At 55.4% G+C, this 27,111-nt stretch overlaps 3 protein-coding genes and 1 long non-coding RNA gene across 13 annotated transcripts; 3 read left to right on the forward strand and 1 right to left on the reverse strand.

Annotated features, from left to right (window-relative positions):
• The first annotated feature begins 41 nt into the window (after positions 1–41).
• On the forward strand, positions 42–6,199 carry INCA1 (inhibitor of CDK, cyclin A1 interacting protein 1). 4 transcript variants are annotated; one of them, XM_061143233.1, is made up of 7 exons: positions 42–216; positions 1,815–1,902; positions 4,130–4,243; positions 4,474–4,513; positions 4,791–4,984; positions 5,448–5,613; positions 5,827–6,199. In XM_061143233.1, the coding sequence occupies exons 2-7, from the start codon at positions 1,820–1,822 to the stop codon at positions 5,971–5,973; spliced, it is 744 nt and encodes a 247-aa protein (XP_060999216.1). In that variant the 5' UTR covers positions 42–216; positions 1,815–1,819; the 3' UTR covers positions 5,974–6,199. The 4 variants fall into 4 exon arrangements, with proteins under 4 accessions (XP_060999216.1, XP_060999218.1, XP_060999217.1 ...); XM_061143234.1 differs by lacking the exon at positions 42–216 and adding an exon at positions 427–447; XM_061143235.1 differs by lacking the exon at positions 4,130–4,243.
• A 405-nt stretch (positions 6,200–6,604) lies between these two features.
• Positions 6,605–22,067, forward strand: CAMTA2 (calmodulin binding transcription activator 2). 5 transcript variants are annotated; one of them, XM_061143228.1, is made up of 23 exons: positions 6,673–6,701; positions 7,206–7,300; positions 8,005–8,099; positions 8,334–8,437; positions 8,786–8,853; positions 8,936–9,071; positions 9,656–9,742; positions 10,004–10,157; positions 10,506–10,640; positions 11,196–12,136; positions 12,837–12,963; positions 14,501–14,635; positions 16,288–16,403; positions 16,994–17,178; positions 17,483–17,561; positions 17,700–17,922; positions 18,108–18,409; positions 19,475–19,671; positions 19,901–20,084; positions 20,303–20,374; positions 20,696–20,865; positions 21,046–21,120; positions 21,227–22,067. In XM_061143228.1, exons 2-23 carry the CDS (start codon positions 7,296–7,298, stop codon positions 21,288–21,290), a joined length of 3,654 nt encoding a protein of 1,217 aa, XP_060999211.1. In that variant the 5' UTR covers positions 6,673–6,701; positions 7,206–7,295; the 3' UTR covers positions 21,291–22,067. The 5 variants fall into 5 exon arrangements, with proteins under 5 accessions (XP_060999213.1, XP_060999211.1, XP_060999212.1 ...); XM_061143230.1 differs by lacking the exon at positions 7,206–7,300 and having other exon boundaries at positions 6,605–6,701; XM_061143229.1 differs by lacking the exon at positions 6,673–6,701 and having other exon boundaries at positions 7,154–7,300; positions 9,671–9,742.
• On the reverse strand, positions 15,050–24,464 carry LOC133057118 (uncharacterized). 3 transcript variants are annotated; one of them, XR_009692973.1, is made up of 3 exons: positions 23,076–24,464; positions 17,674–17,852; positions 15,050–16,422 (listed from the first exon to the last, which is right to left on the reverse strand). It is a non-coding gene; the product is annotated as an uncharacterized LOC133057118 (long non-coding RNA). The 3 variants fall into 3 exon arrangements; XR_009692972.1 differs by lacking the exon at positions 23,076–24,464 and adding an exon at positions 22,763–23,004; XR_009692971.1 differs by lacking the exon at positions 23,076–24,464 and adding an exon at positions 18,525–19,128.
• SPAG7 (sperm associated antigen 7) lies at positions 22,181–26,417 on the forward strand. The gene is made up of 7 exons (XM_061143237.1): positions 22,181–22,385; positions 24,828–24,895; positions 25,131–25,219; positions 25,367–25,451; positions 25,573–25,662; positions 25,737–25,893; positions 26,012–26,417. Exons 1-7 carry the CDS (start codon positions 22,301–22,303, stop codon positions 26,119–26,121), a joined length of 684 nt encoding a protein of 227 aa, XP_060999220.1. The 5' UTR covers positions 22,181–22,300; the 3' UTR covers positions 26,122–26,417.
• Positions 26,418–27,111: the final 694 nt, after the last annotated feature.

The following is a 27,111-nucleotide window of genomic DNA, read 5'->3' on the forward strand; positions in this document are numbered from 1 at the left end:
AGGGGCGGGGGACCGGCGGGCGCGCGCGCGCGGATGGGAGGGCGGGCGCGCGCCGTCGCGAGAATGGCCCGGGAGCGACCCGGACAGCTGTTAAAGGGGCAACGTCCCCGGGACTGAGGAACCCAGCAGGCGGAGACAGGGGAACCGAGTTGCGGACGCCGCAGGGCGACCCGGACGCCAGGACTCAGGACGCCAGCGCCAGAAAAGCCGGGAAAGGTGGGGGCGGACCCGGGTAGGGGACCCAGGCCCCTGACGCGCGCACGTCGCCGCCGTCGGAGGCGCGCTCAGGGGGCGGAGCCGCCCGCCAAGCCCCGCCCAGGAGGTGGTGCGGCGCAGGCCCCGCCCCAAGGCTCGAGGCTTTGGTCGGCTCCGCCCTCGGCTCCGGTCGTCGCCTCACTCCTCAGCGCCTGGTGTAACGTTCTAGAATTCGACGCGCAGCTGCCTCAGGTGCCCTGGCCAAGTGCAGTCGGCAGCGGCACCACCACCCGGGCGTTGTGTCTCTGCCTGGTCCTTAGGTTCGACTGGGCCCGCAGTGCCGTGTCGCCCCCTCAGGCCCAGGCCACCCCTGCCTGCCCAGCCTGGCCCCAGCAGGCCTCAGCCCCGCAGGGCCCACCACCTGGAAGCCACATCAACTCCTCAGCACCCAAATTGTGCCTTCAGGCTTAGCAGCTCCTCACGCCTCGGTCAGCTGCCAAGGGTCCCTTGAGCCCCCTAAGGGGCTTTCCTCCAAGCCTTCCCTCCGGACAGGGCTTTCCACCCCCAACGACCTCCAGGCTCTAGCTAACTCGTCAGCCTGACCAGATTCCTCGGGTCCTCTTCTGCCCTATGAGGCTCAGGTTCCCCTCCCAGATTTGGCTGCCCCCGCACCCCCCCCTCCCGCCCCCCCGCCGCAAGCCCGTCAACCGTCCAGGACTGTTTCTATCTTCCTTAGCCCCATCTTTCTCTTAGCTCTGGATCACCCAACTAGACACCAATTACCTAAGGTCTGAATGTCCCTCAGCAGCCACATGCTCCCTAGTTCAGCTTCCTCTGCTCTGGCCCGAGATATTCCATTAAAACCCCATTTGCCCTTTCAGCCCAGCTTTACTGGCATTTGCCAGCTCAGCTCTAAATACTCGTCTCCTCATTCTTCATTTCCTTTCTCAGCCCATCTTAGTTACCTTTGAATAAATACTTATTCACCTGCAACAGTTTCCAATTTTCTGGCATTTATGCTGCCTCTCCTAAGTCATCTAACATTCTTATCTGCATTGTCTGCCCACCCCAACTAACTCTCAGGTCACCTTTTGCTGTCCGGAATTCTGGTCCTGTGTAACTGACCTCTGCTCGCCTTTTACATCTCTAGACATTCCCACTGCTCCCTCCTTCCTTGTCACCAGTTGACAGTTCTGTCCACACTTACCTTTTATTAACACCTCATTCCTGGTTTGCTTACCAACCCTCAGTTCTCTAACTGGCCCCAGCCACCAGTTCTGTACCAATTATCCCCAAATGCCTCTGGCTCTGTCTAATTCACCTCTCATTCTTTTTCATTTCATTATCCCATATTGCCAGTTAAGTCACTCAACTGCCATCTGTCAAGTTCACTTACTCTGTGTATTTGACTTCGGAAAAGTGACTTTTTTTTATCTTTCACATTTCTACATTTCCTGTGTTTGCTGTCTTGATCGTGTACATTCAGCTAAGGAAAATATTCAGCATTTGAAATACGTTTATAGCTTTCCTTTCTTCTGGACCTATACATCTTTCCAATCTTTACATTTACTCATAGTGAATTATGTGAGTGAATGATTCATTTTCTATTATCTTCCCAGCACCAATGAGGAGACTCAATCCAACCTCCCAACCCAGTCCAGTCATGCAAGTACAGGAAGATGCAGACAACCTTATCCCTTTTGCCAAGTGAGTCCTCCCCACACAGTGGGGGAGGGGGGATGAGACAGAGGCCGGATTCCATGTCTGAGTTCTTCCCCAAGTGGAGTACGAAATCTCGGTGCCTGGTTCTCAGGGGATTGGTGATTTATTCATTTACTCAGCAAATTATTTTTGAACACTATAGTGTTTTAGGCACTGAATATTGGGCACTGGGGATTCAGCAATTAGAAAGATAGGGGTCCTGCTCATAGAGCCAACATTCTACAGGGAGTAAATAGAATGTGTATATGAATAAATATAATTTCAAATAGTAGTAAGCACATGAAAAAATAAAACAAATGTACAGTATAATGTAAGTAGAATGTCTCTGAGACACAAGTATATAGAGTGTGACTGTGGAAGGGGAAGAGGAGATGAGTTTGAATTGAGATCTGAAAAATGAGAAGGAGCCAGTCTGCTAAGATCCAGGGAGTAGAAGAAGGAATAGTAGGTTTGAAAAAACAAAAACAAAGTCCTAAGAAAAGAACTAACTTTCTGTCTTCTAGGACCAGGAAGCCCGTCAGCATAACTGAAACTTAGTGATCAAGGCAAAAGTGGAGTAAAGGCAGACAGGTAGAGGCCAGATCACATAGGACTGTATGAGCCATTGAAAAGAATTTGAACGTTATGCTAAGGACAGTAGAAATCAGTGGGAGTTTCTAAGCAAGGAAATGACATGAGCAGACTTTCTTTTCCTTCAGCTTTTTTATTATGGAAAATTTCAAACAACTACAGAAGTAGAGAAAATAGTAACCACGAAACCGGAGTACCATTTTTAGTCAGCTGCAATAATTATCATTAGATGGATAATCTGTTTTTTCTGGATACACCACTCGGCTTGTGGGATCTTAGTTCCCCAACCAACGACTGAACCTGGGCTCTCAGCGGTAAGAGTACTGAGTCCTAACCATTGGACCACCAGGGAAGTCCCTGGTGGATAATTTTTTTCTTGATACACCCATTCAGCCTCCTGATACTTAGAGCATTTTGAAGTAACTTTAAACAGGGTATTATTTCACATAATCATTTCTAAAAGATTACTCTGACTGCTTTTTGCAGACTAGATTGTTGAGGGATTCAAATGGAAGCAGGGAATGGAAGAGGACGCAATTGCAATAGTCCAAAGAGGGGAAAACGTGCTGGAATATGGTGGTGGGAGTGAAAATGGTGAGCGGTAGTTAAATTTGAGTGTATTTCAGGTGTAGAACTCACAGGACTTGCTGATAGATTGGATATGAAGGGTGAGGGAGAGTGAGGCATACCAGATTTTTGGTTCTACCAACTCTTTGTTTGGGGTGCCTTTTTGCAAGATGAGGAAAGCTAGGGAGGAGGTGTTGAGTGGGCAGTTGAAACTGCAAATCTGAAGTCCAGGGGAGGAGCCAGAGCTGGAAATATAGATTTGGGAGTCATCAGCACATTGATGGTATTTAAAGTCATGGACCTGGCACGGAGGGATGAAGATAAAGGGCCGAAGCCCTAGGACTTTCTTCTGGAAAGAGGAGAGCAGACATCAGGTCAGTCAGTCTGGCGACTTTAGAAGTGATGAGAACTATTCTCAAACAACTTTGCACACCCTACCTAAAGGATATTAGTATTTCTGAGTTGTTGTTTACTTGCTAGGTCATGTCAAACTCTTTGTGACTGCAGCCCGCCAGGCTTCTCTGTCCATGGTATTTTTCCAGGCAAGAATACTGGAGTGGGTTGCCATTTCCTTCTCCAGGGGATCTTCCTGACCCAGGAATCGAACCTGCATCTCCTGCTTGGCAGGCGGATTCTTTACCACTGAGCAACTAGAGTAGCCCTTAGTGCTTCTGAAATGGGGAGATATAGCAGGAGTGAACAGAGACTCTGCTCTCCTGGATCCTTGCATTGACTAAGAGGAACTTGTTGAATCACTTGAATAGCCGGGGCTTTTCTCTTTAACAGCCCTGGTTGCTAAGTATGATGTTCTCTGGTTGTGGGGTGTAGAAGTTTGAGATTCAGTGAGATCTGAGGCTCAGACAATTGCTAATCTCCATGCTCACTCCAGCTCCAACCTCCTTTCAAATCAAAGTCTTCACCACCTTTCTCATCTAAAATGGATAAGGGAGGACATGGCCTGAGGGAGCCTGGGCAGCTGTGTGGTCCCGTGGTAAGATAAGACTCATGAATCCCTGGAGTGAGTAGGTGCTATAAGGGAAGAGCCAGACCTGAGCCTACCTTGTCCTCACCTCAGGTGTTCTAGGGTGGTCAGCCGATCTCCATCCCCCGGCTTGCCTTCCCAGAGCCTCAGACTGACGCCCCAGCGCTATGGAGACACCTTCTGGGAGAGTCTTAGTCAAAGGCCCAGGTGGGAGAAATGGAGAAATGGGACTAACTGGAGGTGGGGAGGGGAGGCTGTACAATTTTAAACTACCAGAAAGCCTTATGGTAGCAATAAGTCCTAGTCTCAGGATAACTGCCCCACCTAATGGACATGGTAGCTCCTCATGCCAGGTAGGTGGTTGGGAGAGGTTGTTAGAGAAACAACATGGATAGGGATATTCTCTTTGCATTTAGCCCCCTTTTTGTGCTTTACAGCCCCACCTGGATGGAGGAACAGTACACCCCACCCCTGCTGGTATGATGAACTTTCTGCCCTTTGACACTTCTTGGTTAAGATCACACCCACTGCCATCCCATCCCCAGCTCCCCTTATTCCCCCTTCCCTCTGGTCTCCCCCAGCTAGTGCACTGAGCAGACATTCCTGCCTATGAATCAGTCATCATGTTTTCCAGATCACAGCCGTGTTTTTGTAATCTGGTCTTCCCAAGACCCCTGGTTCCCTATTTCAGTCCCAGCTCCCCTGAGAGACTCAGTTCTGCCTTTTAGCTCCCTCTCCCCATTCTCTGGTACAGAGAGCCACTGGTTGCTCCCAGCCTGGCCAGTATGGCCCTGAGGGACTCCCACCTCCTGAGGTGCTCTGCAGAAGAAAGAGGAGGAGGCCACATTCGGGAGGAATACAGCAGGGATCTGGGGGCATCCCAGCCCGGGTAAGGGCGGTCACTCATCACTTGGAGGATCTAAGGAAGCGACAGAGAATCATCAATGAGTAAGGAGAGACATCTAGGCTCTGGGAGCCAAACGGTATGGGGACAGGGTGGCTTGAACTAAGGAAGAGGTGGAGAGCTTTGAGGGAATTGGAGGTTGCTTGGGAGTGTGCCATGGTCTTGGTGAGATTGAAGCAATGTTTCCCATAATATGGGAAGGAGGAGGGAACGAAGCAATGGGGGATTAGTCACCTGAGCTGAAAGGAGTGGAACCCTGGTAACTGAAGACAGGAAAGCACTCCACAGAACTGGAGGATGGTGCAGAGCTAGAGGTTACCTCTGAGCTCCTGGATGGGAAACCACTTCAGTCTGAGGGGAGCAGAAGGTTGGAAGTGGAGAGTTGGAAGTCAAATGATAACACTCCTGGGTCCCAGCAGGAACTAGTTCAGGGCGGGAAGATGAAGACTGGAGAGACAGGAAGCCTGGCCTCTAGGCCCCTCTTTCCTAAGCCTTAAGTCTCCACAGGCTGAAGAAGGCCCAGTGGGGCAGCTCTGGGGCTGCGTCTGGGCCTCTGCTGGTTGACAGTGATGGCTGTGGCTTCCCCAGCACCACCGAACACCCTGATCGGGAAGAGGAGAGGGCAGACTATCCACAAGAGGAGGACCACTTCCTCACTTCTGGCAGGGCCCAGGTATGGATGGCTGAAGAGGACTTTGGTGGGTGGTGATATGGATCCCTGGTCTTGCATGGGGAGACAGGGGAAGCCAAGAACCACATGGGATAGCTGGATGTGAGAGGAACAAAAGGAAAGTAGGCCAGATCCTTAGACTTGGGGGTACCTGGGTTTGGGGCCTAGGAAATCTTAAGACCTATTGTTTGATTCTTTTTTTTTTTTTTCTTACAGCTGCTTTGGTCTCCCTGGAGTCCCCTGGGCCAGGAGGGGTCTTGTCTCTCCACGCAGCTGGGCTCTATGGGTCCCTTCAGCACTGTCACAGCCACTAGGAACCCCTTTTACCATCCCTGGGGGGTGGAACTACAGTCTGAGGAGTAGGGAGAAACTGTCCCAGCCCAAGACGCTGGCCATGCCTCAGGGGCTCAGGATTGGGAGTTGGAATCTCCAGTATTTGGGACATCCTTTCCTTGGCCATCTTCCTCTCCCCGCCTCTGAACTAGGCACGAACAGCGCCGATGGTTTCCCCTCTCCATCAGAGGAACCCCCCAAGGCTCCCTGCCACTATTCTCTTCTTCGTTCTGTTATTAAAAAGTAAGCAAGTGGAGCCCAGAGTTGTCTTTCTGTCCGAGATGTAGTGATGGGGAGGCTCATGGGGAGGGAGGGCTCCTTTCAGCTTCGCGATGACCCCGCCAAAATGAAGTTGGGCTGATACCCCCAAATTCAAGGAGTTGTACCCGAAAACTTAGTCCTGCCCGCTCCAGTGTTCCCCACCCGGCTCTCCGGGCCGAGGTCATGTCAGTCGGCGGAGCTTCCGCCTCCGGGACCCCGCATCCTGCCCCTCAGCGCGGCCGCCCCTTCTGGGACTTCCCGGCAGCCCGTCCCTCCGCCTGGCTCGCGGCCCTGGAAGCCGAGTCGCGCCGGCCAGCGCCCCACCCAGAGCCCGACGTGTGCTGACCCCAGGTTCCCGTCCCGAACCCCATCCCCTTAATTGGGAAGCCCCGCCCCGTGCGCAGTGACGTCGGACGCCGCTGTCAGCCGGCGCTGGGGGGGGGGGTCGGTGTGGGGTAGAATGGCCGCTGCCGCCGTCACCCGCGGGACCCCGGGAGGTAAGAGCCGGGGCCTCTCGCCCGCCTCTCCGCCCCCGCGCCAGAGGGCGCAGCTCCACCGCCCGGACTTGGCGCGCAGCGCCGGGGACCACCGGCGCTCTCCCGGGTTCGCCCTCACTCCCCGCTTCCGTCCTCCTCCCCCGCGCCAGGGGGCGCCGCTCGGCGCAGGGCCCCACAGCGGACCTGCCGGGCCGGACCGTCCCGGGGAACCCCGCACCTCCGCACCTGCCCTGCCCCTTGCCTGCCACGCGCCCGCGGACTCTGCTCCGCAGCTTCTCCAGGACATCCCTCCGTGCGGGCGGGAGGCGGAACCCTCCCACCTCGGAGCGTCTCCGATGACCACCGCCCCTCCTGGGGGGACCGCCCCCGGGCCCGCTCCGCACCCTGGCGGGCTGCCCATCCCGGACTGCGCACCTGCGCCCTAGGGCGGAGTCCTTACCCCAACCCAGGCTCCAGGGCTCACAGTCGTGCTCAGACGGGCCTCTTCCCCCTCTCCATTCCCAGACACCTGGCGGAGCCCGCGCTGAGAGCATCCTCCAGCTTCCATCTGTTCCCCCAGGAGGGTGGGGGCTCAGGCTGGAGCCAGAGTGGTAGATGGGGTAGGATAGGCCTGGAGGCCGAGGGAAGCAGAGGCTTTGGGGATAGAGGTACGGGGGGGGGGGGGGGGGGGGGCGTGAACAAGGCGGTCAGCTTCAGGGTGGAGGATGGGTTGACCTGGGGTTGGGTAGCTGGGTCCTGCCTGGGTGTCTAAACCAGGTTCTACTCAAGCCCCACCAATCTGGAGGAAAGGGTGGAGGTTAAGATCAGTAGTCAGATCTGCCCTTCCCCCTGGAAAAATCAAAGAGAAGGAACTCAGGGTGTGTCTTTTAAGGCCTAGCTTTCCACCCGGACTTAGAACTCCTGCCCTCCCCCCAACATCCAGGCTCTCATTTGTCAAACCGTCCTTCTAGGACCGGTTGCTCTGAGTCCTAGCCCCAGGGTCTGACCCCACCGCAGCTCCAGCCTTGCAAGAGCCGGGGCTGTAAACGCCGGCCCCCCGCCGGCCTTCTCCCCTCCCCCACCCCGCCGGTCTCTTCCTGATTACTGTGTTCTGTTGTGTCTCCCACTCGTGTAGGTTCCTGGCACCATGTCTGGGTTCTCCCTCTTCTCCATCCCCTGACTGTGCTCTGACATCACAGTCCAGCCCCTTCCTCTGGCTTCCTCAGATATCACGACCCAGTTCTGTACCAGGTCTCTCACCTCATTCTCCTCATCCTTGATAGTGTGGGGGCTTCTGCTATGACCTTCTTCTCTCCCTTCCCAGCACAGACTCCCCCTCCCCCCGGCCCCTCAGGCCGGGGGTGACCTTGCCCCCTGGAGCCCTCACCATGAATACCAAGGACACCACCGAGGTTGCTGGTGAGTTCACAGTCCAGGTTTCCAAGTTGGGCACAGCCTTTTATTTCCCCCAAGCGGTGGTGACCTTCTAATTCTTGGATCCCTACTCTCCTTGGCATCATTTCATTCACCACCACTACCCCACCACCCCCTCAGCCCCCCACCCCACCCTGCACCCCAGTGATCTGGGGCCCTTTTCCCCTGGGCTCTCACAGGGATGTCTCATGCTAAGCCCTCCCTTCTCATCCCCTCTAGAGAACAGCCACCACCTGAAGATATTTCTCCCCAAGAAGCTGCTGGAGTGTCTTCCTCGCTGCCCGCTGCTGCCTCCAGAGCGGCTCCGGTGGAATACAAATGAGGTTTTCTAGGGAGTCTGGGGGATTGGGGCTCAACAGGGCCTAGTAGGCTGGAGGAGTTCCCCTCTGTGCCTTTCAACACTCTCTAGGCTCTTTGGGGATCACAGGAGAGCTATAAAGACCTGCATCTTGTAGGAGCTCACTTCTCTTTGGCATATGCACCTGTGTATAAATGCTACCACTTACGAAGTATTTCCTACAAACAGAGCACTGTGCTCAGCACTTGTCCTGCGTTTTCTCACACAGTCCTCCAGGGGTGCCGTTATCCCTGAGGTATAGATGAGGAGGCCCAAGAGGCCAGGCTGAGACTTTGGGAAGGGGACCCCCACCTGAGTGCCTCTTCTCCTCCAGGAGATTGCATCCTACTTGATCACCTTTGAGAAGCATGACGAGTGGCTATCATGTGCCCCCAAGACAAGGTGAGAAGTTTTGTGAAGATGGGGTGTAGCAGGGGTCCTGGGTTCTGTCCACAGAACTCCAGGCCAGTCCTTCCCTTCTCAGGCCTCAGAATGGCTCCATTATCCTCTACAACCGCAAGAAGGTGAAATACCGGAAGGATGGTTACCTCTGGAAGAAGCGGAAGGATGGGAAGACCACCCGAGAAGACCACATGAAGCTGAAGGTCCAGGGCATGGAGGTAAGCAAGGCCTCCAGCACACCTGCCCTGGCCCCCACTTTTCCCCAAGAGCTGGGTTCCAGCCCTGCCAGGGCTTGGTGACCTTCTCTGCCTGCCACCCTCCCAGTTAGTCACTTCACTTCTCACTCACTCGGGATCGGCTGGGTGGTTGCTCGGCCCACTCTGTGCTTTCCCTCCATGACCCAATTCTCCAGGACTCAGGCCACGCCTCCCCCTGGAGGCCACAGATGCCCAATCCCCTCACTTCTCTTGCATTTCCCGCAGGGGTCTGACAGTACTTAGTACCTCAAAGCGCAGGTTTCTCTTCTCTCAAATCATTGCTCCTCATCTCAGTTGTGTTATTTCCCTGCCCTCTGATTTCTGGATAGTCCCATGTCTCAAATCTGGTCCTTGTTGTAAAGTCCTGGCCCCACTGTCCCCTCCTCTTCAACGCGGGGTGACTTGAGTGCTGGGTTGTGAAAGGTGTGGGGAACAGATGGGGGTGGGTACGGGTTAAAGAGGAACTGGTGGCAAGATTGGGATTCCTGCAAAGGGACTGAACAGAGGAGGAGTTGGGGAGCAGACTAGCCCTCCCCCCACCCCAGCCTGTCTCCTGGCAGTGTCTCTATGGCTGCTACGTTCACTCTTCCATCGTCCCCACATTCCATCGGCGCTGCTACTGGCTGCTCCAGGTGAGGACGGAAGGGCTCAGGGAGACAGAGTCTACCTGGCTCTTTGAGGGAGGTGGGGGTCTGCAGGAATGAAGGGGAAGGATGACGAGGTTCTGAGTGTGGAAAGGAGACTGGGAAGAAGAGAAAGGGGGTTGGGAATGGAGAGAGCCAGAACTTGGGAGCGTGAGGCTAGGGGTGCCTGGGGAGAAAGTGAGGACTAGGAGGCCAAGCCCCTGGACATCAGGACCCCATAGCACTGTGTGTGTACCCTTGTGCCCGCAGAACCCTGACATCGTGCTTGTGCACTACCTGAACGTCCCGGCCCTCGAAGACTGTGGAAAGGGCTGCAGCCCCATCTTTTGTTCCATCAGCAGCGACCGCCGAGAGTGGCTAAAGTGGTCCCGGGAGGAGCTCTTGGGACAGCTGAAGCCCATGTGTAAGGCAACAGGGCCAGGACAGAGCTCCAAGGGGAGAGTGAACCCAGGGGCCTCCCATGGCAGTCAAGTTTCTATACTCAGGGGCCTGTGGGGTAACCATGTTGCCCCAAGCCAGGAGGCTTCTTTCTTGGGTGGGTGGGTGGGTACCAGGGTTCCTGGTGTGATCTAAGGTGTTTGACTATGGAAGGCAGCTGTGAGCTCCAGGTAGGAGCAGTCTGGGGGCTTCTGGCCCCTGTTCCTCTGGCTGGAAGTCTCAGAGCATCTCAGGTGCTTGGCGGAGCCATCAGAGTTCTCTGGGGCCTATTTTATGGGGGCTCTTACAGCACTTCCCCCCAACTCTCCTCCAGTTCACGGCATCAAGTGGAGCTGTGGAAACGGGACAGAGGAGTTCTCCGTAGAGCAGCTGGTGCAGCAGATCCTGGACACCCACCCGACCAAGCCTGCACCCCGAACCCACGCCTGTCTCTGCAGTGGGGGCCTTGGTGAGTGACCCCTGACATTGGAACCCTCCTCCCTCTTCTCTGGTCTGCCCTTACTCACACCAGGGGGGAATCTGTCTTGTTGGGATTTGCGTGCTTATTTGCATGACTTTTGCATGTTCCAGAAAGATGGGCCAGATGAGCAGAGGCCTTCCCGTCTGCATACTGCCTAGTTCCTTTTACTTATTCCTGGCAGCCTGGGCACTCTGTCTGCTTTTTTCCTTTAGCGGTTCCTGGCCACCCCGGCACTACCGCTTACACACAGGCTTAGCCTTATTTTTATTTGGCACCCTCTTGGTTCTGTTCTTTTGTCCTTTTTCTATGCTTTCACCTATTGCTCTCAGCTATTCCCCCAAGCCCTGGATCCTCCCCTGCAGTGTTCCTCCAAGGGGAGGGAGGGGGAGGAGAAATATTTCTGCCGCCTCCCAGTGGCCACAAGCAGTATGACACCTCTGGTATGTAGAGACTTCTCAGGAAATGTATGACAGCTTCCAGCAAGGGAGGGCTGGAGAGAGATGTGTCTTACCCCTTCTCTCCCCACCACCCCTTCCACTCCAGGTTCTGGGAGCCTCACCCACAAATGCAGCAGCACGAAACACCGCATCATCTCTCCCAAAGTGGAGCCCCGAGCTTTAACCCTGACCTCTGTCCCTCACCCCCATCCCCCTGAGCCACCTCCACTGATAGCCCCGCTTCCCCCAGAGCTCCCCAAGGCACATACCTCCCCATCTTCCTCTTCCTCTTCCTCCTCTTCCTCCGGCTTTGCAGAACCCCTAGAGATCAGACCGAGCCCTCCCACGTCCCGAGGGGGTTCTTCCAGAGGAGGCACCGCCATCCTCCTCCTGACAGGACTGGAGCAGCGAGCCGGGGGCTTGACGCCCACCAGGCACTTGGCTCCACAGGCCGATCCGAGGCCTCCCATGAGCCTGGCTGTGGTTGTGGGTTCTGAGCCCTCGGCCCCGCCAGCGCCTCCGAGCCCTGCCTTTGATCCTGATCGTTTTCTCAACAGCCCGCAGAGGGGCCAGACATATGGAGGGGGCCAGGGGGTGAGCCCAGACTTCCCCGAGGCCGAGGCCGCCCATACCCCCTGTCCAGCGCTTGAGCCCGCTGCTGCCCTGGAGCCTCAGGTGGCCGCCCGGGGTCTCCCTCCACAGTCTGGAGCAGGCGGGAGAAGGGGAAACTGCTTCTTCATTCAGGATGATGACAGTGGAGAGGAGCTCAAAGCCCAGGGGGCTGCCCCACCCGTACCTTCACCCCCTCCTTCACCCCCACCCTCACCTGCCCCTTTGGAGCCATCGGGCAGAGTAGGAAGAGGGGAGGCCTTGTTTGGAGGAGCTGGGGGGGCCAGCGAACTGGAGCCCTTCAGTCTCTCATCATTCCCGGACCTCATGGGAGAACTCATCAGTGACGAAGCTCCAAGTGGCCCTGCCCCCGCCCCCCAGCTCTCTCCTGCTCTCAGCACCATCACAGACTTCTCCCCAGAGTGGTCCTACCCAGAGGTGAGTCTCAGACTTCTCTCCTTCCTCCTGCATCCCTCTCACCCTGTGGCGAGTGACCTCGTTTCCCTCAGCATCCATGGCCGCTTAGTTCTCCTCCCAGCCTCTATCTTTACAGAGTGTAGCTTCTTAACGGTTTTCACAGGCCTTCTTGACTACCCCCTTTTTCCTTCCCTCCTCCTTCTACCTGTGACCTGTGGTTGTGTGAGTCCCTCAAGTGCCCCAGGGGACTTCATTCCTTTGATGACTGGGTGGGGATGGGGAGGGCCTGGGACAGTTCAGCCTGAAGAAGAGAAAACCCAACTGGGATGTGATGGCAGACTTTGAGAAGCTGAAAGACTGTATTCAGCAGTGAAGTTCTGCTTTGTGCTGCCCCAGAGATAGAAAGCAGGAACTTCTGTGGGGGTACCGGGTGGCCCCGAGAAAAGACTTCCTCCCAGTGATAGCTATCTGCAAATGAGATGGTAGCCTTGGGAGAGGCAATGAGTTCCCCGTTTCTGGCAGATTCAAGTAGAGGGCAGGAGTGTGGAGAGAAAGGACAGTGGGTGGATCTCACCCCACTCCATGTCCAATCCTGGTACCCCAGACCCTGGGGTACAGAGAGCAATAGGTCCTCTCTTAGGGTCTGAAGGAATGAAGGAGTGAGTAATTATACCCAGCAGAGAAAGCCACGGTCACATGGCTCTCTGACTTCCGCCTGCAGGGTGGGGTCAAGGTGCTCATCACAGGACCTTGGACAGAGGCCGCCGAGCATTACTCCTGTGTCTTTGATCACATCGCTGTGCCAGCCTCACTCGTCCAGCCTGGTGTCTTACGCTGCTACTGTCCCGGTATGGGGACTGGGGGTGGTAGGGGAAGGGACTGAGATATGACTGTTAGGACTCCCAGGAAGCACTGGGAACAAACGTGTTGGGTTGTTCCTGAGAACATAACAACCTCATCCAGTCCTGGGGCTGAGCCTGGTGGTTGCCCCTCCGCCACCACCCCCCAGCAGGCAGATGAGTCTGAGCTGAGGTGTCAGAAGGTCTAGATTCTAGTCCAAGAAATCTACTGCTGAGCTGACGGGTGGTCCTGACTAAACCTACTCCTTTTATAGGACCTTGGCCTCCCCTTCTGTAAGATCAGCCATTTGACCCAAGGGGACTGTCATGCCCAGGCCCACTGACTCCAATCCAAGGAGAGTCTCTTGGGAGAATGAGAAGGGAGAATGTTGGTCTCCTCCAACCAGTTCTGAGACTGGGACATTGGCTTCAAGACCTGTGCTGTCCAGTATGTTAGCTACGAGCCACGTGTGCCTATTGAAATTAATAGTTAAGATTAAATGAAGTTTCAGGTTCAGCTCTGCCGTCACACTAACCACATTTTGGTGCCCAGTGGCCACATGTGCTCGTGTTCCCCTAGGGGACAGTGCAGATGCAGGATGTCTCCAACACTGAGGAAAGTTCTTTTGGACAGCACTGGTCTGGATGTCATTGCCAAGGTTCATCTCTGCCCTTCTGCCCCCTGCTTTGCCCCTCACCTGACACCCAGCAGTGTTGCTGGGACCCCAAGGACTGCCGGACTGACACGTCGACAGCTCTGCTCTGTCAGTGTGTCCTCCCCGAGTCTCAGCAGCCTGTTCAGTGGTGGATGGCAGGAGAGGGGCTGAGACCAGAGACACTGGGAATTGGGAGTCTCAGCCTCTAATCTTGGGACCAGGGCCTGGTGGCTTCATTCTCAAGGCTATAGATACTGAGATCCTGGGACACTGCTCTCACTTTACCCTGTTGGTGAGCAGCTAATTCCTTTCCCCCATCCTAGTAACACAGTTAAGGCCTCTGGACCTTGATCTTAGGAGATAAACAGATTTTACCATCATCAAATTGTTTATATGTATAGGTATCTGTACATACCTACCTCCATCTGGCTCAGTCGGTAAAATATCTGCCTGCAATGCAGAAGACCCAGGTTCAATTCCTGGCTCGGGGAGATTCCCTGGAGAAGGAAATGGCAACCCACTCCAGTACTCTTGCCTGGAAAGTCCCACGGAAAGAGGAGCCTGGAGGGCTACAGTTCACGGGGTCACAAGAGTCAGACACAACTTGGTGACTAAACCACCCATAGGTATCTCTTGACTCTCTGCTTCTATGCCTTGGTGCTGGACAACATCCTTAACTACAGGATCTAGAACCCAAGGGGTCTCTGGCCCAGAGGACCAAAGTTCTCAAATGAAGGGACTCCCTCCCCACTTAGAGCCAAGGCCACTGGAGCCAGGGGCCTCTGGGGCCACAACAGGGCAGGTAGGGGAGGTGGATGTGGAAGGACTACCTGTAGCTCTGGTGAAGGAGCCCAGGAAAGAGCTGTCTCGCTGATCCTTGCCCTCCCCAGCCCATGAAGTTGGGCTGGTGTCTCTGCAGGTGGCAGGGCGTGAGGGGCCCCTTTCTGCGTCTGTGCTCTTTGAGTATCGAGCCCGTCGATTCCTGTCACTGCCTAGCACTCAGCTTGACTGGCTGTCACTGGACGGTGAGTTCCTAGCCCTCTGACCCCACCGCCTTTGAGCATGACATGTTCCTTGGCCCGTCTGGATTTGGGTGGCCACCGCCTTGCCCCCACTGTACCCCTCTTCCCAGCTTCTGCTTCCTTGCTCATTTCTGAAGGAGCAGCAGATTTCCTTCACCTCCTCTTCCCTGTAAACCTTGGAGGTGGCTTTGTCCCAGCACTTGTCCTGTCCATAGGAAGGGATCAAGGCCATGGGTGGGGCCGTGACAGTTCAGAGCAACATACATGGGCTACACATGAGTGTGTATGTCCCTACACAATGTATTTAAACTTTCCTATGGTTTTCCCCTCTAGTCATAAAGACAGGCATTAATTATAGAAAATTTTGAAGTTATAGAAAAGCACAAAGTAGAAAATGAAAATTCCCTGTAACAATGCTCAATAACATACACCACTTTTTAATATATCTTCATATACCAACACGAGCACACCACTTTTTAATATATCTTCATATACCAACACAGAGATGCACATACATACACGTGTATGTACGTGTGTGTGTATTTGTTTAAATCCAGAGCTGTTTGTCCCCTTTACTAGTTATCCCTCCTGTGGCTTTCAGAACTGTTTCTCTGCATCTGCTTCTTTCTTGAGGTTTGTCTCCATTTCTTCCTGTTTAACCTGTGCTTTACCATCTCTCCAGTGTCTCCTGCCTCTCTCATCTCTCCATTCCTCCTTGGATTTTTGTCTTCACTTCCCCTCTTCCTTCCCTATTGCTTGTTCGTTCTACATCCCCAGCTCTCCTTTGCCCTTTTTCTCTTCTCTCCTTCCCCTTGTTTATCTTCCCCTCTCTGCTCAGCCCTCTCTACCCTCCTCCCCACCATCCCCTCTCTACCTTCTTGTCCTGGCATCTCAAAACATCCCCAGCCTCCACCTGTTTGTTTTCCCACGGCTCTGACCCCCTTCTGCCTCCCCTCCTCGTCCTTGTGTGATCTCAGGAGGGGACAGATATAGCTTGGGATGTGTGCGTGTGCATTTGTGCATGGGGTGGGGGAGGAGGAGGAGAAATGGACTTGGCCATCCATCTCTGTCACCTCCCCTCCCCACCATCCTCTTTGTGGACAGCTGCGGGGGACCAGGAGGAGGGGGTGGTGCTTTTCAAATCAGTCTCTGAGTTCTTTGGGGCAGTGATTAACAGAGAGGAGGGACCCTGAAGTCCTTCAGCCCCAGCATGGGGGACGAAGGTAGTGTCTGGGGCAAGAAGGAACAAAATAAGCCACCTGGGAGGAGGCTGGGAATACGCGCACGTGCATGTATGTGTGTGAGATCTGGGGCGTGTGTGTGTGTGTGTGAGAGAGAGAGAGATCTGGGGCAACTGGGGCTGGACACCCAGCGGGGAGTCCTACCGTCTATATGTCTTGAAGGACACAGTCTTGGTTCTGCATTCAGGTCCTAGGTGGACACGTGGTATGAAGAGCCCTAGACTGAGGACTGGTCCTGGGGGTCTCTATTCAGAAGGTGGGGGGGGCGGGTAAAGGGCTGTTGTATGAAGAAGAGGAAAGGATATGCTTGTGTCTTCATCACTCAGACCCTGGGACAGGATCTAGCTTTGTTGCCCAGGGCATCCCCTGGACCCTGCTCACTGAGCCCCCCATGCCCACTCCTCTTCCCCCCAGACAACCAGTTCCGGATGTCCATCCTGGAGCGACTGGAGCAGATGGAGAAGCGGATGGCAGAGATCGCAGCAGCTGGGCAGGCCCCCTGCCAGGCTCCTGACGCCCCTCCAATTCAGGTACCTCCATGAGGGCACTCTACAGTGGGAAGCAGGGGCAGGGTCTTCCTGTAGAAATCAGCTCTAGTGTGTGACTCCCTCGCTGTCCAGGCCCCAGCCAGTCCCCTTCCCTTCTCCGTGACATCACTCTGCTCCCACCCCCACCCCGTGCCAGGAGTGGCTATTCTGGGCACCCTCTTGGCATGACAAGCTTCAGACTATTTCTGGTCTGAAGGAGGGTGGAGGTGAGGGTGGGGGAGGGGATCCAAGAAGTCGGGGCTCAGCACTCTGAGGGTTCCAGGTCTCTGAGGAAAGAAGGCTGGAGAGGACTCTAGGTTCTGAGGGGGAGAAGCCATCTGTGGATATGGCACTGATCTGAGCCAAAGTGAAAACACCACATGGGCATGCAGGCATGAGGTCTGGCTGCTGGAGAAAGCTGCCTGAGGGACAGGGAGGACCGACTGGCCATCAGAGGTCAGGGTGGTGGGAGCCTAGAGTGGGAATTGTAGGGAGGGGGCAGAACTGGAAGCTGAGAGGACAGGGGTGGGGTGGCTAAGGCCATCCCAGGCTGGAGAAGCTCAGGTCTCTGCCTGAGGGTGTGTGCACCACAGGATGAAGGCCAGGGGCCTGGGTTCGAGGCCCGGGTGGTGGTCCTGGTAGAAAGCATGATCCCACGCTCCACCTGGAGGGGTCCTGAGCGTCTGGCCCATGGAAGCCCTTTCCGGGGCATGAGCCTTCTGCACCTGGCCGCTGCCCAGGGCTATGCCCGCCTCATCGAGACCCTGAGCCAGTGGCGGTGAGCTGGGGCTGGTGGGAGTTGGGGTGGGAGGGGGGTGTCAGGGACTGAGGAGGAACTGGAGGCCTGCCATGGGAGCTGGGGTCACTGGGAAGGAAGGGGGGCTGGAACAGGGTTTGCACTTGGGGGAGTTTTAATGTCCTCTGACTTACAATGCTGACTTCTTGACCTCCTTATGGTCATTAATCTCTTTGATTACTCATCCTGCTGACCTTAGTGCTTGCCAGCCCTTTGATTCTGAAGTTCCTACTGGGCCCCCTTTATCCCTAACTGGGCTCCGCTGTCCCTTTCCCAAACCCTCCAGGAGTGTGGAGACGGGAAGCTTGGACTTGGAGCAAGAGGTTGACCCACTCAATGTGGACCACTTCTCTTGCACCCCTCTGGTGAGGATGCTGGTTCTTAGTACTCGTGAACAATGGGAAACGGGAGCAGTTCTTCAAAGAGAAGATTGTTTGGGGGATGCAGGGAAGGAGTAATTACAGACCCATGCCTCACCTCCACCTCCGCCCTCTTCTCCTCAGATGTGGGCTTGTGCCCTGGGCCACCTGGAGGCGGCTGTGCTCCTCTTCCGTTGGAACAGACAGGCGCTGAGCATTCCTGACTCTCTGGGCCGCCTGCCCCTATCCGTGGCTCATTCCCGGGGTCACGTGCGCCTTGCCCGCTGCCTGGAGGAACTGCAAAGACAGGAAGCTTCTGCTGAGCCCCCACTTGCCCTATCACCACCCTCCTCCAGCCCTGACACTGGTGAGGGTTTAAGAGGGGAATGCGGGTGGAAACACAGGCCAGGAGAAAGCTGGAGGGTGGGAGACAGTGCGAGGAGAGAGGAGGTGGTGGGGATGGGGAGGTAAGAGCAGCAAGGCCAGGGAGATGGAGAGTGAGGAGGGGGCAAGTGGTGCCTTATGCTCACACCCCCTTCCCTCCCCTCGCAGGCCTGAGCAGTGTCTCCTCACCTTCAGAGCTCTCGGATGGCACTTTCTCTGTCACATCGGCCTATTCTAGCGCCCCAGATGGGAGTCCTGCCCCTGCTCCTCTGCCAGCCTCTGAGATGACTAAGGAGATGGTCCCAGGCCAGCTCTCCTCTGGTGCCCCAGAGGCCCCCCTATTCCTCATGGACTATGAAGCCACCAACCCCAGAGGGCCCCCACCCTCGCCGCCTCCTCTCCCACCAGCCCTGGATGGTGGGGCTGCTCCCGAGGAAGCCGATAGTCCACCAGCTGTGGATGTGATCCCGGTACCACTTAGGTGGAGGGCTACAGCAGAGGGGGGTGCAGGGCTGGGGTGATGCCAGCCACCACATGAAACAGAACCAGAGCTGGGCAGCAGTTTGGGAAGAAGGGGTCATTTACCCTCATTTGGGGACAGGCAAGGTAATCCTCTGCTTAAGCTTCTGTCAGAGCTTGGAATTCAGAAGTCATGAGGCCTCAGAGGTTAAAATTCTGGAGAATATCTTCAATTAGAGCTGGGTGGTAGGGGTTACCTGTTGTTCCATAAAGGGACAAGAGCGATGGCAGGAAGCAGGGAGGAGGGAGGAGCAGAGAGGTCAGAGAGGTCGGCAAGATGGAAGCGGAAGTGTCTGGCACTAACTAGGGGGCAGGGGGAGGCTTGCACATGGTAAGAGCTAAGAGTCTTGTGGAATGAATGTACCCATGAGAGAGTGGAGAATGTACCACATGCAGCAGCCTGCTTCTCTGCTAGGGCCTGGGACGTATCTGCTTTAGAGAGACTAAGGGATTAACCGGGGAGCACTAAAGTGCAACAGATTTAGAGAACACTCGGTAGGCGGCTTTATGTGAAACCAGCAGGAAGTGCTGCAGGCTGCAGGGCTGGAGCAGAGGCAAGGCTGGAGCTAGTCAATAAGGTGTCACATGATTGGCAAGGACTCAGCTGATTCTTGGCGATGGGGTGGCAGACATGGCCAAGTCTGTGGGAGGACGGGGTGGCAGACTTGGCCAAGTCTGTGGGAGCTGGCATGGGCAGGCTGGGTGGGACAGTGGGCAGTCAGCCTGGAAGCCTAAGCCCTCCATTTGCCCAGCTTCTGAATCCCCATGTGCTGTACATCCTTCCTAGCCTATGTTTTCCACAACGTCTCAACACAGGGCTGTACTGAGTGGGACCCCAAGGAGTGTAAGTGAACCTAGAACACTGGCCGAGAAAGACAGGGTTAATGGGGGCAGCCATCCAGGAGGCCTCATTGTCTGATAGGAGAAAGATAGGAAGTGAACTTATGCTATGGCCTTGGCAGAGCAGGAACAGTTGGGGGGCCCCTCAAGGTTCACCCAGCTTCTCCTTCATCCAGGTGGACATGATCTCACTGGCCAAGCAGATCATTGAAGCCACACCAGAGCGGATTAAACGAGAGGACTTTGTTGGGCTGTCTGAGGCCGGAGTCACAATACGGGAGCGGACAGGAGCGGTGGGGCTCAGTGAGACCATGTCCTGGCTGGCCAGCTACCTGGAGAACGTGGACCATTTCCCCAGCTCAGCCCCTCCGAGGTGACCAACTTAGGACAAAGCCTCCAGATCCTTCAAAGGAACATGGGAGGGAGAGAGGGAAGAAGCTGCACTATGGCCAGAGCCTTTGAGGAAGGGACTGGCACTGGCTGGCGAGCTCTGAAGTCACTCTCCAGACCCTGTTACTGGGGCTCTGCCTTCAGAGCAGCGCCCAAGTGGGAGAAGAGGGACTTTAGATGTCCAGGACATCTTTTATCCTTGTGCCCTACAGCGAGCTGCCATTTGAGCGGGGTCGCCTGGCTGTCCCTCCAGCACCTTCCTGGGCAGAGTTTCTCTCCGCATCTGCCAGTGGCAAGATGGAGAGTGACTTTGCCCTGCTGACCCTGTCGGATCATGAGCAGCGGGAACTGTACGAGGCAGCCCGAGTCATCCAGACAGCCTTCCGAAAATACAAGGTCAGAGGCTTGCGGGCTTCAGGGGATGAATTACACAATCTTGAGTGGGGAGGTGATGGGTTCCCAGGACTTTGAGGGGGACAGCAATCATCCGGACAGATCTGGGGTAGGGTGAAGGGTCAAGGGACCCCAGGCACATTGGAAGAACAGGTCAGATGTCAGTTAGGTGGGTAGTTCCTAACTGATCCAGGTGCTGAGACTTCCTTCTTGCCATTTAGGGCCGGCGGCTGAAGGAACAGCAGGAGGTAGCAGCGGCTGTGATCCAGCGCTGTTACCGGAAGTACAAACAGGTGAGGCTGTCCTCTCTTGAAAGCATATCCACCAACCCACATGCATACCCATTCACCCCATCCCAGAGCATCCAGAATGCTGAAGGAGCCCTAACTCCCCTTTTCTCTCCACAAGCTGACCTGGATTGCACTTAAGGTATTAGGCATGAGACCTGGGTGTGAGGCTGTCTGTGATGATTCAGCCTTTCCTTCCGTGAGCGTGTGGATTAGAGAAAGAGACTTGCATCGACTGAACTTGAAACGGGGTGGCGGGGTGACCCTTAGGGGTCTGGGTCTCTGTCCCTCCATGTCAGCCCCTGCCCCTCCTCCCCACCCCTGCAGTTTGCACTCTATAAGAAGATGACCCAGGCGGCCATCCTGATCCAGAGCAAGTTCCGAAGCTACTACGAACAGAAGCGATTTCAGCAGAGCCGCCGAGCGGCAGTCCTCATCCAGCAGCGATACCGCTCCTACCGCCGCCGGCCCCCGGGGACCCTGCCTGCCCGCAACAAGTACGGTCCCAACCCTCCAGCCCTCAGTGCGCACCCACTGTGTCCACGCCCACTGCCCATGGACTCCCAACTCATCATCCTGCTCTTCCCCCACCCTTGCCCCTCCAAGGTCCCTAAGGGGCGGAGGGCAGGTGATTCCTGAGTGTCCTGTGCGGTCTCATCTCTTCTTCCTTCCACCAGAGGCTCCTTTCTAACCAAGAAGCAGGACCAGGCAGCCCGGAAGATCATGCGATTCCTGCGGCGCTGCCGACACAGGTGCTGCCCTTTCCTTAGCTGGGGAGGACTGGGCTCCGCCGCCGCCTCCCCATCCCACCGCCCTAATCGGCCGGTCTCCTCTGATTCCTTTCTTGTCTCTCCGCAGGATGAGGGAACTGAAGCAGAACCAGGAGCTGGAAGGGCTTCCCCAACCCGGGCTGGCCACCTGACCTCTCCACTGCCTTTCTCATCACCCTGGGGGCCGCTTCTTGCAGTCTTAACAGGGAGAGGGCTCTCTGGGGGAGGGGGAGCCCCCTGTCGGCAGCTTTCCCGTCACTTCTGTGCTAGCCCGTCCTGGGTCTCCACTCCCCACCCCTCCGAAGTGCTGAACTCCCTCTCCCACCCCTGCCTCCTTCTTTTCCCTCCGGGTCGCGCCCCCTTCTCAGTCCCCGGTTCCAGAAGACCTACGCCCCACATACCTGCATCTTCAGCTGTGACCTCCGGAGCCCTGCCTGCCCCTTCTCCACAGCTCCCTCCCTGCCTGTGCCCACCTCGGCCCCTTCCTGACTTGCCTTATTTATTTGTTCGACGCGTCTCTGAATGTATCTGCCTCGGTCCCACCTCTGCCTTCGCTACGCGCGCGCCCCTCGTGTTTCAGGGCTGACCGTGCCCCCACCCCGACTCCGCATGTTTGCGTCTGTTTCCTCCCATTCTGGCCCTGTCTTTCCCCGTCAACCGACCGACTCCGGCCACCAATCTCGGGGCCAAAGGGGGGGTGTATATAGAAACGCGCTGCGGAGTCCTGCCCCGTCCCCGAGGGGAGGGGCCTTGTACATAATGTAACATACAGAGTATAGTGAAGAATCTATTTAAGGCGCCGCAGGGAGGGCTGCACGGCCGGGCTTGTGGTTCCTGGCGCGGCGGGAGCCTCCTGCCGGCTCCACGAGCACTTTCTACTTGTGCATGGGCTTGGTTTCTACGAATTGCCATTAAACATCGCTGCACCAGCCAGCCTCCGACCTCTGTCTGCGGGCGGCGGGGAGGGGCGGGGTCTCTGCCGGCGGAAGGCTGCGGGCGCGCCAGGCCGGGATCTGGGGCGCGCCAGGCCGGGATCTGAGCCGCGCCGGGGCGGGGCGGGGCGGGACGGGCGCGTGGTTTTCCGCCTCCGACGTGTTTCCGGCCTTAAAGGCATTTTGCCCTTCCCTTTAAGACGCACCGCCCCCTCTCAGTCACTCCCAAGATGGCGGACCTACTGGGCTCCATCCTGAGCTCCATGGAGAAGCCACCCAGCCTCGGTGATCAGGAGACTCGGCGCAAGGCCCGAGGTGAGGATCCCAAATTCATAGCCGGCTTTCTTCGCCCGGTTCTCAGGATCGCATTCCTCCCTCTTTGGATGGCCCCGCCTTCTCAACCTTGAAAGACCCCCTCACCGGCCCCTTCAGAGACCCCCCGAGTCCCTAAAAGGGCTGCTGACCCGCCTGCTGTTCTTAGCGGACGATGATTGGCTCCCTGAAGCTCAGCACCAGCCCCCTGCCTCTTCCTGCCCTGGCCTTCCTCAGTCCTTGTTTTCAATTCGCCCGTGGGCTCGCCTGTCCGCCGGTGGTGTGGTCTGATTGGTAGGCTGCCCTGAACCCCACCCAACCCCTTCCCGCCTTCGGATCGGAGGGCGGTGAGAACGACCGCTCGGCCCCGCCTTCCCTACCGGCGCTCCGGTCCGTGCACCTCGTCCCCTTCCGATTGGATCCAGGATACGTCCATCCGCAACCCTTTCTCCCCTATTGGCCTCCTCAACTTAAAGGTCTACCGATTAAGTTTTGTTCGACCTTCCTCTAGCCCACCCCACCCTCAGCACCTCTAATTGGCTGCTGGAGCCGTTCAGTGCCTTATGCCCCGCCTACTTGATTTAACCCGATCCCTTCTGCCGCGCTCCAACATTTCTCTCATCTGTACCCTGAAATTCCTGAGTTCCCTGGGCGGGTCGTGAATGTTGGCTGGAGGAATAAGAAGGCCCCTACCCGGTCCGATTGGCCATAGTCTCCCAGCCGAGTAACTTCTCTACTGGTGGTTCAAGTTGGACTGCCCGTGTAGGGCGCGGCCCGCTGGGCGGTGTAGGCCTCTTCTGCTGGCTCCGCAGCGTGTGAATGAGTCTGACAGAATGAGTGCCTTGGGGGGAGGACACCGGCTCCCCACCCGTTCGAGGGAGGCCAGGACAGGCTGGGTGCCTTCAAAGTGCTCAAGTGCTGCTTAATGTCAAACTAACATCCATATTTACTGAATGGTTGCTAAGGGCCAGGGGCACACTCAAAGGAGCCCGCAGTCTGGAGCATTGATGAAATGATCACACAGGAGTTAAAAGTCAACTTTATAAATGCTCTGAAAGAAAAATAATTGTTAGGAGTGGAACTACCTAGGGCTTCTAACCTAGCCTGCAGTGAGCTGAGATCTGAAGAATAGATAATTCAGTTAGTGAGAGGGCAACACAGTGCTCCAGGCAGATATTTGAAAGCTATAAGGAAGGAGGGAGCATAATGGGACTTGGGAACTGAGTTACTTCATGCTCACCATGACTGACTAGGTGGTTCACAGTGGCCGTTGACAGACTAGGAAGCTGAAGTTCAGAGTTTAGTCACTTGCCTGTGGTTACAGGGTTACTTATGGCGGCCTTTCAAACCCAGGTGTGACGTTTAAGCCCATGTGCTTAACCATAATCTTAAGTCACCTCCTCAGATGCAGAGAGAAGACTCTCAAGTCAGACAGAACAGTCAGTGACCAAGATGGGGTGCGCTGACAGTCAGAGCCCATGAGGTTGAGGAAAGGAGCGCACCTGAGCTGTCAAGCCCTGGAGCCACAGAGAGTAACTGAATAGGAAAGGAACAGGGTCCCTGGCTTCTAGGAGCTCATAGTGGGGTAGGGAAGACAAAAGTTACAGTCTGTTAGTTCTCAGCACGTGCTGTAGTGGGTGTCTGAACCAAATGTGCTTGGGCCCCAGAGGAAGAAGTAATTTTTCACCATCTGACTCATGGTGGATCTCAAAGTTTGCAAGGGGAAGAAGAGCATTTCAAGCAGCAGGAACAACGTGTGCAAAGACATGAAGTGATTAGGAAAATGGGAACAGGTTCAGTGCAGCTGAAGGGATTCTGATCCTGTGGAAGAAGTAGGCCTTAAGATTGTCAGCAATTTGAAATGGCAGAAGAGATAAGAGGGGACAGTAAGACCCAAAGGTAGCGAGTTCCCTTTACAGCTCAGACACCTGCACTCCCAGAGGAGAAAAATGTTAGACTGGCCATTTCAGCTTCATGTCAGCTGTAGAAATAAGAAGTGGGGGTGTTACAAAATATAGGAAGTTAAATAATTTCCTCTATCCTGTGTAGACAATGAGATGATAAACTCTTTGAGGCCAGGGCTGGGTCTGTTCCCATTACCTCCCCAAGCCTTAGAGTTCTTGGTATGTCGTAAGCAATAAATAAATGTTTGCTAGTTGGTTTCCCTAATGGGAAACAGGGTTGAGCGTGATTCTCATCTCTGTTTCTCCCACTAAACTGTGAGCTCCTAAAGGGCAAAGGTATGTCTTCATCCTCTTTGTACTTCAGGGCCTAGCACCATATCAGGGATAGAGTAAATATCAATAAATGCTTGGCGAATTAACAGTAATCCTCCCTTCCTACCCTGACACCTCCCAGTGGACACAAGACCCCTCCCAAAGTCTTACACCTTCTCACCACCCATACTTCCACCCCTGGCCTCATGCTGCCATTTCTTGCCCCCAGAGCAGGCAGCCCGCCTGAAGAAACTACAGGAGCAAGAGAAACAACAGAAAGTGGAATTTCGTAAAAGGGTGAGAACAACTGGAGAGACCAAAGGCAGCTTCAGAAAGGACCAACAATAAGTTAGAATTGGAAGGTTGAGGACTTAGTTTGTGTGGAAACTGTCTTAAGAGAGGTGAAGCCCAGAAGTCAGTGGCACGGAGGTGGGAAAGGTGTGGGAGGCGCAAGCCTGTTGGCCCGGCTGGGGAGAGGGGTAGTGGGGTGGAGCCATCATCTCATATCTTCTTCCCTTTTCCCTCTACCAAGATGGAGAAAGAGGTGTCAGATTTCATCCAAGACAGTGGGCAGATCAAGAAAAAGTTTCAGCCGATGAATAAGATAGAGAGGAGCATACTGTGAGTGTCTCTGGGCTGGGGCGACAGGAAGTGGGTGGTCAAGGAGGCACGAAGGGTGAAAGGTTCAGCGGGGAGAACCTCCTAGAGGAGGGCACTGGCCCCCCTCATGGCTTCACATCCTCTTTCCCTTTGGCTCCCCCTCCTCAGACACGATGTGGTGGAAGTGGCTGGTCTGACATCCTTCTCCTTCGGGGAAGATGATGAGTGTCGCTATGTCATGATCTTCAAAAAGGTAAAAGGCCCGAGTTGAGTTCCCCACTCTCTCCTTTCCAGCCTGTACCCTACCCCAGGGGAGAAGAATGAGGTAAACTATGTATGTGGAACCTTGACCCCATCACCCACTTCTTTCCCAGGAGTTTGCACCCTCAGATGAAGAGCTGGACTCCTACAGGCGTGGCGAGGAGTGGGACCCCCAGAAGGCTGAGGAGAAACGGAGGCTGAAGGTGAGTTATGCCGTAGCCCCTGGGAGGGGCTGGGGCCAGGCCTTGAGCTCCGGTGCCCCCCTCTGCACCCTCAGGAGCTGGCCCAGCGACAAGAGGAGGAGGCGGCCCAGCAGGGACCCGTGGTGGTGAGCCCAGCCAGTGACTACAAGGACAAATACAGCCACCTTATCGGCAAGGGGGCAGCCAAGGATGCGGCTCACATGCTACAGGCCAACAAGACCTACGGCTGTGGTGAGGCCACAGTGGAGGCTGGGAGGGGGCAGGGAAGAGGAGCACAGTATTGGGGGGAAGGAGAGGGGAGGCCAGGCACAGGGCTCCTAGGTCCTCCCACTCTCCTGTCTGCCCCTAGTGCCCGTGGCCAACAAGAGGGACACACGCTCCATTGAAGAGGCCATGAACGAGATCCGGGCCAAGAAGCGTCTGCGGCAGAGTGGGGAAGAGTTGCCATCTACCTCCTAGGCAGCCCAGCTCCCCGGGGCAGGGCAGGGGCAGGGGGGGACGAGGCTGCTGCTATTAGAACCCATCCTGGAGCCCCACCTTCCAACAGCTGTCACTCAGGCACAGTGTTTGGCACTGTTCGAGCTCAGATATGTACGTGGGGTGTGTGTGTGTGCGCGCGCGTGTGTGTGTGTGTTAGTATGTGAAAGTGTGAATGCTCAGGTGGGTATTTAATCTGTATTATTCTGTTCGTCCTGGAATTTTCTTCCCCATGGGGCTGGGGTTACTTTACATTCAATAAACACCGTTTGACCCAATATCTTGGTTTGTTAGCAGAGAGAAAGGTAGGCTCTTGAGAGGAGGTGAAATAATTATAGGTTGGATAATATAAACTTGGTTTTGTGGGCCAAAGATGGCCAAATATTGGCACTTTTGCAGAAATTCCTAAGGGATGGTATTTTTTAAGAGCACAGTCACTACGGCCAAGTGGTCTAGCTTTGGATCCTGGCTCTGCACTTCCTATCACCTTGGGTAAAGTGCCTGTTTGTGACTCAGTTTCCTCACCAGTAAAATGGGGATAATAATGGTAACTACTTGATAGGACTATTTCAAAGATTGCACAGGTCAATGTATGTTAAATATTGAGAATAGTTTCCCATCCTCGAGGCTCCATGGAAATGTAGCTGCTTTGGTTTCCATGACCATCCTCACCAAGTACCTTAATTTCATAAGGACGAGCACTCAGACCTCAGCACTGCAGTGCCCTCCGCAGACCCTGTAAATTTCCATTTCTGGGCAGATCTGATCCAGCTTCCCCCTCATGGTGATGTCAGACCTTGGTCCCCCACCTCTCTGGAGCTGGTTCAATGTTTCTGTCAGTTCCTCTTCAGCTTCATTTCCCATAATACACCGGCTTTCCCCTGCCTCCTTCCATAATGTGAGGGTAATGGTTCTACATCCAGCCCAACTTCCTCTCTGACCAGTCCCTCACTTCCTCCTTGTCGCAGTGGA

This window comes from Dama dama, chromosome 5 (genome assembly GCF_033118175.1).
Source record: "Dama dama isolate Ldn47 chromosome 5, ASM3311817v1, whole genome shotgun sequence".
Taxonomy (NCBI): domain Eukaryota; kingdom Metazoa; phylum Chordata; class Mammalia; order Artiodactyla; family Cervidae; genus Dama; species Dama dama.

Excerpts from the sequence above, each read along its gene's own strand:
- INCA1 (XM_061143233.1), top strand. The coding sequence starts at position 1,820 with ATGAGGAGACTCAATCCAACCTCCCAACCCAGTCCAGTCATGCAAGTA. Across the intron at positions 4,244-4,473 it reads AGTCTTAGTCAAAGGCCCAG|CCCCACCTGGATGGAGGAAC; the intron begins GTGGGAGAAATG and ends TGTGCTTTACAG. Across the intron at positions 4,985-5,447 it reads CGACAGAGAATCATCAATGA|GCTGAAGAAGGCCCAGTGGG; the intron begins GTAAGGAGAGAC and ends AAGTCTCCACAG.
- CAMTA2 (XM_061143228.1), top strand. Across the intron at positions 12,964-14,500 it reads CTTACGCTGCTACTGTCCCG|CCCATGAAGTTGGGCTGGTG; the intron begins GTATGGGGACTG and ends TGCCCTCCCCAG. Across the intron at positions 14,636-16,287 it reads TGACTGGCTGTCACTGGACG|ACAACCAGTTCCGGATGTCC; the intron begins GTGAGTTCCTAG and ends TCTTCCCCCCAG.
- SPAG7 (XM_061143237.1), top strand. The coding sequence starts at position 22,301 with ATGGCGGACCTACTGGGCTCCATCCTGAGCTCCATGGAGAAGCCACCC. Across the intron at positions 24,896-25,130 it reads AAGTGGAATTTCGTAAAAGG|ATGGAGAAAGAGGTGTCAGA; the intron begins GTGAGAACAACT and ends CCCTCTACCAAG. Across the intron at positions 25,894-26,011 it reads CAACAAGACCTACGGCTGTG|TGCCCGTGGCCAACAAGAGG; the intron begins GTGAGGCCACAG and ends GTCTGCCCCTAG.